At 41.7% G+C, this 10,763-nt stretch overlaps 1 protein-coding gene across 12 annotated transcripts in view; it reads left to right on the top strand.

Annotated features, from left to right (window-relative positions):
- The window catches only part of LOC102244898 (uncharacterized protein C3orf20-like), a 107,054-nt gene that overhangs the window by 83,664 nt on the left and 12,627 nt on the right, over nt 1-10,763 (top strand). For 8 of the 12 annotated variants that reach the window (XM_014530763.1, XM_014530768.1, XM_014530771.1 and 5 more), the window contains 2 exons: nt 628-922; nt 5,187-5,303. The exons of 1 other annotated variant lie outside the window; for it this stretch is intronic. In XM_014530763.1, the coding sequence (XP_014386249.1) occupies nt 628-922; nt 5,187-5,303 (412 nt within the window). Of the gene's footprint in view, nt 1-627; nt 923-1,509; nt 2,561-3,478; nt 4,215-5,186; nt 5,304-10,763 lie in introns of those variants that run through there. 3 more of the 12 variants (XM_014530770.1, XM_014530772.1, XR_001359976.1) reach the window with 3 other exon arrangements.

Consider the following 10,763-nt stretch of genomic DNA (forward strand, 5'->3'; position numbering starts at 1 on the left):
CAGGCCGGGCTGGGGGACCCCCCTCCCCACCCCCCCGAGTGCACAAATTTTTGTGCACCGGGTCTCTAGTTTATATATAACATACCTAAGAATGGAATTTAATCCTTTTAGTATATTGACAAGTATTTTATTTTTTATTTTTTAAAAATACATCTTTATTGATTTCAGAGAGGAAGGGAGAGGGAGAGAGAGATAGAAGCATCAATAATGAGAGAGAATCATTGATTGGCTGTCCCCTACACAAACTGGAATCGAGCCTGCAGTCTGGGCATATGCTCTGACCAGGAATTGAACTGTGACCTCCTGGTTCATAGGTCACCACTAAACCACTGAGCCACCACGGCTGGGCTTGACAAGTATTTTAATGTGCTGGCAAATAAAATTCAGTCCAGAATTAAATCTCAATGCTTTACAAAAGTAGCCACTTTAGAGTATATACAATGTGAAATGCTATTTTCCTCTGTATTTTCATTGTGAAAAAAAGGTGTGGGGGATTTAATCAAATTCTTAAAAACAACAATAATGATAAAAATAAAGTAGTCACTTAGGTTCTTTGATACTTTTAAAAAGTATGTTCTTTCTGTCCTTTTAGTTCTTCAAACGCAATTTCTATCATTACTTTTCTAGGCTTCCCCTTCCCAATCAGAGCAAGGATGGGCAGTTTGCTCCCCATCTGGCTTGTCCTGTGGTCGTAAGGAGAATGCTCTGTGGGAAGGAAGGGCCCATTTGCCGATGTAGCACTTACAGCGTTCCCGAAGTGACAGACCTGGAGTATGATCACCTTATAAACCAGCAACTGTCCTCCATGGACCAGATTATTATAGTCTATGTGTTCTCAGATAAGGAAAAGGACAAGACTATGAAGGAAGTGAACAAAGTGTACAGGGAGCAGAATAAAGCTAGAAACATGCCTTGTACTCAGGTGAGTGTCATGTGTATAAAGACAAATTGTGAAATAATGTTGACTTGTATGTTATATCTTAATACAGTTCCTCAGCCACACTAAGGCTCATGGAAGGAATGCTGCCCCTTCCTTCTGAGGTTTGACCTTATATAAGAAAGGTCACAAGTCGTAAGGGTATATAGCTTAGTGAATTTTTACATATGTATATGTCTGTATAATTACCATCCAGAGCAAGATATACTAATAGACTATTTCCAGGCCCCAAAGAGCTTCTTGTGCCTTCTCAGTCAGTAAATCACCCACAGAGCCCTATCCAGTTTGGCTCAGTGGATAGAGTGTCAGGCTTTGGACTGAAGGGTCCCGGGTTCGATTCTGGTCAAGGCCGCATGCCTGGGTTGTGGGCTCAATCCCCAGTAGGGGGAATGTAAGAGGCAGTCAATCAATGATTCGCTCTCATCATTGATGTTTCTCTTTTTCCCCCTCTCCCTTCCTCTCTGAAATCAATAAAAATATATTTAAAAAAATAAATAAACCACCCACCTACCCACACACAGGTAACCAGTATTCTGACTTGTATCACCATAAGCTACTTTTGTCCGTTCTAGGCCTTCCTATACTAGTACATGGCATCACACAGTGTGCACATTTCAAAACACACAGTGCATTTTTATGCTTCCTCTGCCAGAGAATGGAAATGGTAAGTACAAGTCATGCCAACGTCTTCCAATTCCGCATCCTTGGCAGACATTACTAATCTATCATTCTTGTCAACTGAGCCTAGACTGGACCCTAAACTCTTACTTTGATTGCACTCCAAGTAGCCTCTGCCTGAAGTAAGTCTGAAGTAGGCACTCATAAAACCTCTTCCACATGATAGCTGTTACCCGCAACACATTTAATAAGTCTTTATGTCTTACTGATTCTGTCCCTGAGATATTTTTTCCTAGTTGTCCCTTTTTTTCAATCCCATTGCTTCTGCTTATTTTAGACCTTTACCATCTCCCACCTGATGTTCTCCAATAAGTTGCCTAATTTTCCTGCTTCTGATCTTAGTCCCTCTGACATTTCCTACATGTTGCAGGGTATTATTTTTAATATCTGAAGATGACTGCATCATTCTGCTTAAAACCCTCTAAGGCCTTCTCTTCAGGTCAAGTCCAAGTTCCTTACCTGACATTGAGGGCCCACTCCCACTGGGGCTCTTCCCTGCATGTTCAGGTCCCTACTTCAACCTCAGTGATAGCCTCAGGGGGGACTTTAAAGAATGCTTAGGGACCCTCAGGTCTTGTTCTCCATCAGGTTGAAGCACGTGAAAGCTGAGAGTTGGGCTTTGTCACCCTTTGCCAAACTGCTTCCAATAAGTTGCCTTTTTAGGATGTTGCCCTGAGTATACCCTGTGCTTATTTTAAGGGGTGTTACATTATTTGCTACAGGCCTGGTATAACCTGTGTTAAGCCCAATGTGGAAATTGTCTCCCTGAATGAGAAGCTAGAAAGCTTTTCTCCCCACGAGGATCTGGTGTGCGCCCTCTTTCCTGTCCATGAGATTTTGGTGCCCTACTGGGTTCCTCTCTTCACTTTGCCTTAAAGTATAGAACAAGCCCTAGCTGGTTTGGCTCAGTGGATAGAGCGTCAGCCTGCAGACTGAAGGGTCCTGGGTTTGATTCTGGTTAAGGGCACATGCCCGGGTTACGGGCTCAATCCCCAGGAGGGGGCATGCAAGAGGCAGCCGATTGGACTATTGTGCCTTCTCTCTTATTATTGATGTTTCTATCTCTCCCTCCCTCTCCCTTCCTCTCTGAAATCAATAAAAAAAAATGTATTTTTAAAAAGTACAGAATGTTTTAGACTGAATTATAACAATAGAGTAAAAAATTACTTACCACTTATCTGAAACCCATTTTTTCTTTTGGATCTAGAACTTCTGTTTATATTGAAATTTTCTCATCATGATTTTTATAATTCATAATTTTCTCTTACACAAGTCTTCCTTCAAACCACTTTAGGTGGTTTCCTTAAAAGGCAAATTGTAAACAAACAACCCGACTTAAAATGTAAATTTTAACTAAGGAAAGATTATTTTTCTAGCAGAATTGAGAGCAATCTTGCAGGGAGGTGACATGACATTTTGTAACTTTGAAGGTGAAGAGAGTCCGGGCATAACTGGCTAGAAAACCTATACTTCCAAAAAGTAGATTCTTTTTTTTTTTTTAATATATTAAAAAAGGGAAAGGAATAGAGAGCTAGAAACATCGATGAGAGAGAAACATCGATCAGCTGCCTCCTGCACACCCCCTACTGGGGATGTGCCCGCAACCAAGGTACATGCCCTTGACTGGAATCAAACCTGGGACCCTTCAGTCCGCAGGCCGACGCTCTATCCACTGAGCCAAACCGGCCAGGGCAGATTCTTTATTAGATCATAAAAAGGAAAGGAATGATCCTGTACCAGGGACCCTAAAGGAATCCAAATAAGAATGTGGACAGTTATAAAACACAGAAAACTCACCCAAGAACCTCAGTCTCCTACAGAAGGGTTGCCTGGCATTCATTCTCTTTCATTCCACCTAACCAGGGGACCCTGGCCTCTTGCATGGTGCTGAAATTGTTGAACTGTACTTGGAAGCTGAACAGCAGTGGGAATCACTGGACACTCTGGTAGAAGCTTCAAGGGTATAGATAAAGCTCCTGAAAGGGTGGCCTGAGCCACAGAGGGTGTGAGGTAGGTTCTGGGAGCACAGGATCTGGGAGTAGCAGCCCCACCCTCCCAGCCTACTTTGAAGCTGGATTCCTCTGCCAATAGGAAGGAAGGAGGTTCTTGATGGCAGGATAATGTCTTGTTCACAAGTATAGCCCCAGTGCCTATCATGGGCCTAGCACATGGTTAACACTTAAAACATACTTGTCAAATGAATAAATGAACCAATCAATGAGTGAATGATTCTTCAGCCTGAGGGTCGGATATGGGTATATGGTCACTGCTAATTCTTTCTTGGTCTCGTGGGAGGTACTTCTGGGACAGTGAGCTTGTGAACTGAGCTAGGTCTCCCCTGAAGAGAGACAAGCAGAGTGAATAAGAGACCAAGACCTAAATCAGGAGTTCAACTTCTCACTGGAGTGACAACAATACACATTAAATCCCAAGGGCTCTGCCATCCTCAGTGCAGACAGTGCTCCCCCAACGTCTGGCATCTAATAGATACTCAGTCAATGTTTGCTGAACTGATCAGAAATGCAAAGTCAGAATAAGATCAATAGAGCAAATATTTATTGAGCACTTAACATCATTTAATTCTCAAAAGAATCCTAAGCCCTAACTGGTTTGGCTCAGTGGATAGAGCATTGGTCTGCAGACTGAAGGGTCCCAGGTTCGATTCCGGTCAAGGGCATGTACCTTGGTTGTGGGCACATCCCCAGTAGGGGGTGTGCAGGAGGCAGCTGATCGATGTTTCTCATCAATATTTCTAACTCTCTACCCCTCTCCCTTCCTCTCTGTAAATAATCAATAAAATATTTTAAAAAAAAGAATCCTAAGTGGCTGGCTTTTCTGCATATGAGTCCATTGAGCACAGGTCTGTTACTGAGACACAGGACAGTGAATCACTTGTCCAGGATTCCTCGGTTAGGAAGTGGTGGGGCTGGGGTTCAGACCATGGGGCTGTACTCTAGGACCCAGACTCCTAAGCACCCCACCATGCCACATAGTGGTGTGGAGCAGAAAGTGGCTTCGGGAGCAAGAGTGGAATACAATGAGGTGATTGGATTGGGAAGAAGGTGCCACACTTACTCATGTGGGGGAAGGAGATGAGGAAAGGTTTTTGCATGCATTTAGTAGGCACAAGTAGTAGTTAAAATGATGAATCACCCAAGGAGGGTGTAAAGAGAATGAATGGCAAGAGGCAAGCTTGGAGATTTTTGTACAGTAGATACCTAGAGATCAAATAGAGAAAAAGCTGTGCCTGACAAAGACTAGGATGGGAGATAGAGAGGAATGGGAAGAAAACATAAGAGTGGGGCCACAGACTCCCAGGAGAGAGTTTGAGAAGGGGGAACTGTTTGATAATTTCAAATGCCATAAAAAGGTCAAATAATACAAGAAACATGAAAATGTCCACTGGCGTTGGCAATACAACGGCTATGAGGAGCTTATGAAGGCATTTCTAATGGAGCAGTGACAATAGAGTCTAGAATTATTGGTTCAGAGATACAAATACTGCTGAATAGAACAAAAGGTTGGTTACCTGGGATATAATGTCTTTACCACTTTTTCTTTTTCTTTAAAGAGTCGTTTGGATTCCTTTCGATTTCTCAAATACAACATAATCTCTGCATCTAAATTTACAGGCAGCAATTATCCACTTCTGGTTCAAAGGCACAATGTCATTCCAGGAATTTTTTTGGTAGGTGCTTTGAGACATATGACCCTTTTAACCGACTGTTGTGTATGATGCTTGCATGGCTTAGAGATCATTCACAGAGTGCACGAAAGGCTAGAGAGAATGCGGAAATAGGTCAGCTCAAATCACAACCTTCTGTGGTACCCCCTTAACTAGAGGTCTTCTTATAAATGCAGGTCTTCTTATAACTGTTAGATTATCTGTATGGCCAACCACTCTAATGAAGTTAAAAATTAGATACTCTGTTAACACTGAGGTGGCCAAAGAATTCACCTTGTGAATTAATATGGGATTATAAGTGCTAAATTTTAATTCTTGTGTTTAAGAAGCTTATAACCTAATTAAGGAGATAAGATATAGAAGATCCATAATTTAAGACTAAATACATAGACAATAATAGTGTGGTGATTGCTAGGGGGCACATGGGGTTGGGAGGTGGAGGAGGGTAAAGGGAGGGTAATTGGTGATAGATGGAGACTTGACTTGGGGTGGCGAACACACAATACAGTATACAGATGTTGTGTTATAGAGTTGAACACTTGAAATCTGTATGGTTTTATTAACCAATGTCACCCCAATAAATTCAATAAAAAGGGAAAAAAGACTGAATAGAGTAACTACCATAAGTGAGACAGCCTAATCTGGTAGAGAAAGCATGAACTTTAAAAGCAAACAGACTTGAGTTCAAACCTTGGTTCTACTACTTTCTTTGCTATGTGACCATGGCCAAATTACTAAGCCTCTCTGGGCCTGTTTGCTCCCTTACAAAAGGGGAAATGATAACCAATTTATAAAATTGTAAAAATTCAGTGAGGTAATGTGCATAAAGCACTTATTTCAATTCTTGGCATCTCGTGAGCATTTAATAAATGTTAATTTCCTTCCACTAATTTTTCTATTCAACAAATGTTTATTGAATGTCTGCTTGGATACAAAAATAAAAAAGCTACAGTCCTTCCTGACAAGGAGCTCCTAGTCCAATGGGGAGAGCTGCAATCTGAGACTTCTTGTAATATGTGAGCTGGGATCCAAAGATGGGAGGGATTTTGATAGAGGTAAGAAGAAGGAGGAGAAAGAAGTTTCAGGGAGAAGGGAATATTAGTAAAGGGGAAGGTTTGGAGTACAAGGTACCTGGAGACTTGGTTTTTAGTCCTACACCATCCACTCTAACCAGCTGTATGTGTTTGGGTTAACCTCAACTGGAAGAGGAGAGGACTGGATTAGACCAGTAACTCCCAACCCTGGCTGATGCCTTAGGTGCATGAAAAAAAATATTTCTGGGCCTCACATTAGAACAATTAAATCAGAATTTCTGTGGGTGAAACCCAGCATTCTCTCTTAAAAAAAAATTTTTTTAATGTTTTAATTGATTTTTTAGAGAGAAATGGAAGGGAGAGAGAGAAAAACATCCATCTGTTGCCTCCCATTGGTGATCAAACTTGAAACCTGGGTATGTGCCCTGACTGGGAATCGAACTGATGACCCTTTGACCCTTTGGTGTGACGATGAGGCCCAACCAACTGAGCCACACTGGCCAGGCCCCAGGATCCTCTTGACATCAACTTTATGATGATATATTTTACATGCAATATAATGCACTTACGTATATAAGTGTACAGTTCCGATGACTTGACAAATGTATACACTGGTGTAACCACCTCCACAATCAAGATAGAAAATTTTGCCATCACCCCAAAAGGTTTCTTTTGGCCCTTTAGCTGTAAGACCTTCCAACCTCATCCCCGGATGATCACTATTCTGCTTTCTGTCACTACAGATCAGGTTTGCCTTTTCTAGAATTTCACCTAAAAGATTCATACCATAAGTATTCTTTTATCTGGCTATTTGGGATATCAGTGTTTTTTAAAAGCTTCCCTGGATCATTTTAACGAGAAGCAATGGACTAGATGGCCTCTCAGGACCCTTCCGGCTTAAAAAAATGCCATGATTTCATCTGCTAGTCTAGAGGTACTTTATTAAAGTTGCTTTTTAGGAATATAACAAGTCCTACTGCTATAATAATTTGATAATGCTAACACTAATATTTATGGAGCTTTTTCTTATGTGCCCAGGTACTATGCTAAGTTATTCATATGTATTTTTTTATCTAAATCCCCACAACCCAGGAGGTAGGTACTGATATTATCCCTGAAGGTAGAGGTGAAAACTGACACTAGGGAGATTAAGTGACCTGTGGGAGGTCAAGAAGCTAGCAAGCAGTGAAGTCAGCGTTCAAACCCGGATTTTCTCACCATAAGCAGAGACTTTGCTTTTAATCATGAGATTCTACAAGAATGCCTACAAGGAGAAGTCTCAGCTCCCACTGCTGCAGACATTCTTAAGAAGTCTAAAGTGATACCAGACGCCGGGTTCCCTGTTGATGAGTTCCAGCTGGGGAGACGAGACTGCCTGAAAGGGACATTTAGCATGAAAGGCAAAGAGCCTCTTACCTTAATATAAAAAGTAAACCAGTTTATTACAAGTGTCAAATGACATTTTAGACAAGAAACAGAGGAGCACAAAGGAGATGGGGCAGAGGCTAGACCTGTGCATGTCTTTTGAGATACACACTAAACAGAGAAAGCAAGGGGAGCTCATCCACTGGTTTCACTGGAGTAAACCAAGTACCTTCCTCAGAATTCAATCCGCATACACACAAAAATCTATTTTCAGTCTTTAAAATACACATCCTTGTCCCTCTGAACAATGGACAATGAGTCTTATTCTGTGGTAAGGAAGTCTCCCCACAGTACCTGGCCTGTGATCAAATATCACCGTGCTCCTGCAGGCCTGTTTGATCCTGTGCGTCTTGGCAGACTCGCTTGGCTGGTTTATAGTCTGTGCTTCCTATAAATTTACTGATGGTTTAAAAATTAAAAAAAATAAAAGAAAGAAAAGAAAAAGAAAGCATCAGCACAGTGGGAGCATATGAGTGTTTGTCCTCCTTAAACATAACTCATCTGTGATATCCAAACCAAAGGCTTGTCAGCTGAGGTCCTCCCAGTTCCCTGTTAGAGAATATTAACTTTTGTGATCACCTAAAATAAACAGGCTCCTTTTCAAACCCTGGTTGTCTGTGTCTGGCTGTCAAGCCAAGGGCAGTGCTAAGGCGTCAACCTGCCTAGCTGTCTGTCCACTGGGTGACAGTGTTGATCCATCCGAACTAGTAAATGTGCTTTGTCCCTGGGCCAGAAAACTCCGGGAAACACTGCACCAAATGGCATTCTCCGGGCCTTGGGGACGGCCCTGCCTTTCTTCCTGGAGCAAGGCAGAATGATTCTGTTTTCTTTATCTTGCAAGAGAAAATATAGGTGAATTGTTCCGATGTCACCATGTTGGGCTGGATTTCTCTGGGCAAAGCAGTACAGGGAATGGATGTGATTGTCCACAATAAGTGTGCCTGCACTTTCCTGGTAATTGAACAAAGGCAAAAAGCATTGTGGAAACTAAGTTGAAAATTTATTTCAGCTGCTTACTTTAATTGCATTAGGATGGATCGATTCTTTCACCAAGGTGTTCACTTTTTTTAAAATCCTTACCTGAGGATATGTTGTTGTTTTCTAATTGATTTTACAGAGAGAGAAAGGGAGAGGAGAGAGAGAGGAACATCAATGGGAGAGATAAACATTGATTGGTTGCCTCCTGTATGCAACCCGACTGAACCCGCAACCTGGGCTAATGCCCTGACCAGGAATCGAATCCTCGACCTTCCAGCGTCCAGTGTACAGGACAACCTTCCACACAACTGAGCCACACTGGCCAGGGCACCATGGTGTTCATTTTTATACAAATGGGCTAGTTTTGGGGATGTGCATTCCCCAGGGCTTTGAAGAGGGGCAAGATTGACTTTGTGGAATGTTATTTACAAATTGCCATGCCATGGTTTTACATTATTTTGTCTGTTCTAACATGATCTCTGTCTTCAAGAGGAGAAAAATAAGAAAAATACTATAGTAAAATTCAATGTGACCAGTGGTGTTATAGATCAGAAAGAGTTTGTCCACCTGGCACTAGCAGAGCCAAACACAAAACAGAACTGTAGTAGAGAAATACTATTTTATTTATTTTTATTTTAAAATTTATTTTTGCAGTTTTATAACTTTCTTCGATAATCAGTAGTTAGTTCTCATCCACATTAACTGTTTGTAGATTTTTGAAAGTAGTGACAGGTACAGAGGTAACCAACATATAGAAGCTTGTTTGGGGACTCTTCAACCTCATTATGTTTTCTGGACAACCACACCCGAATACCGTATGGGACAGACAGTCCTTATTCCTTTGGCTCAGACAGCTTTGCTGAGCCTGGCGTCAGTGCTGCATCTGCAATCCCCATCTCCTTCATGACAAATTTCTGGATCTCCTTGAGTGCCCAAGGGGCACACTTCTTGAAACCCACTCCATGGATGTGCTTGTGAATGCTTATGGTGTGTTCTCTGGTCACTACCTCGTTGATGGCAAAACAGCCCTTCTTCTCGCCACCTTCTTTCTGTGGGGGAACCATTTGCTGGGCCCAAGTTGGAAAGAAGTTGGCTGTTTTATTGATGAATGGCACTATCCAGGAGAACGGGAAGCTAATGCTCAAAACCCCAACTCCTCGGCATGTAGGTTACAGATTATATAGGGCAAAATCACAAGACACTGTGGGTTGGGGGGAGGGGTTCTGCGTTTGTGCTGTGAGCTGATTGGTTGGAGGTGAGGTAACGGTAATGAATCATCTCTTCAGGTCTTTGAGGACAATCCTGAGGTCTGTTCCGGGGCTCTCTGTCCAGTCCCATGGGAAATAGCCAGAAGCTTGCTCCACCTTGGGGCTCAGGAGTGAAATGTAACAGATCAAGATGTTATCTTTAGCCTGGCAGAGGTCCCAGCTACTGTCTTCTGCTGCCTTGGTGGTTGCTGCTTATCCAGGGGAAAGGCTAAGTCTCTGAGGGGCATATAGAGAGAGGGTTATGCTTTTTAAAGTCAAAATTTAAAACTTAATTTAATCAAAGCTCTAGGACCCTTGTTTTCAGAGGAAATGATGGAGATAGGTTGTGATAATGCAGTAGAGGACAGGGAGTGATGAAACTAGCAACATTCTCATTTTAAAAGGACAAGACAAAAAATGAGTGTTTGCTTCAAGATGCTTTAAGAGGGTTGGTTTGGGAAACTTTTTGTTCTTCTGCATTCCTCTTTCCCAGATAAAGAGGACAATGATTCAGAATATTGGGACTCTGTTATATAATGAGTAATAAAGTCATATTAATGTGGGACTCTGTTCCAAATTCTTTTAAATCTGATGAAAGACTAACATAAGATTACCAATTTACCATAATATTACCAATATACCATACTATTACCAATTTACCCCAAAACTTTTTTTAGGATGTAAAATTTTTTCCTCCTTTGCTATATTTTATATTATGTAGTCTGACCTATTTGTGCTGATAAGTTAGCACAGTTATATTTATTACACTTACCATAACA

This window comes from Myotis brandtii, unplaced genomic scaffold (assembly GCF_000412655.1).
Source record: "Myotis brandtii unplaced genomic scaffold, ASM41265v1 scaffold772, whole genome shotgun sequence".
NCBI classification, from domain to species: Eukaryota; Metazoa; Chordata; class Mammalia; order Chiroptera; family Vespertilionidae; genus Myotis; species Myotis brandtii.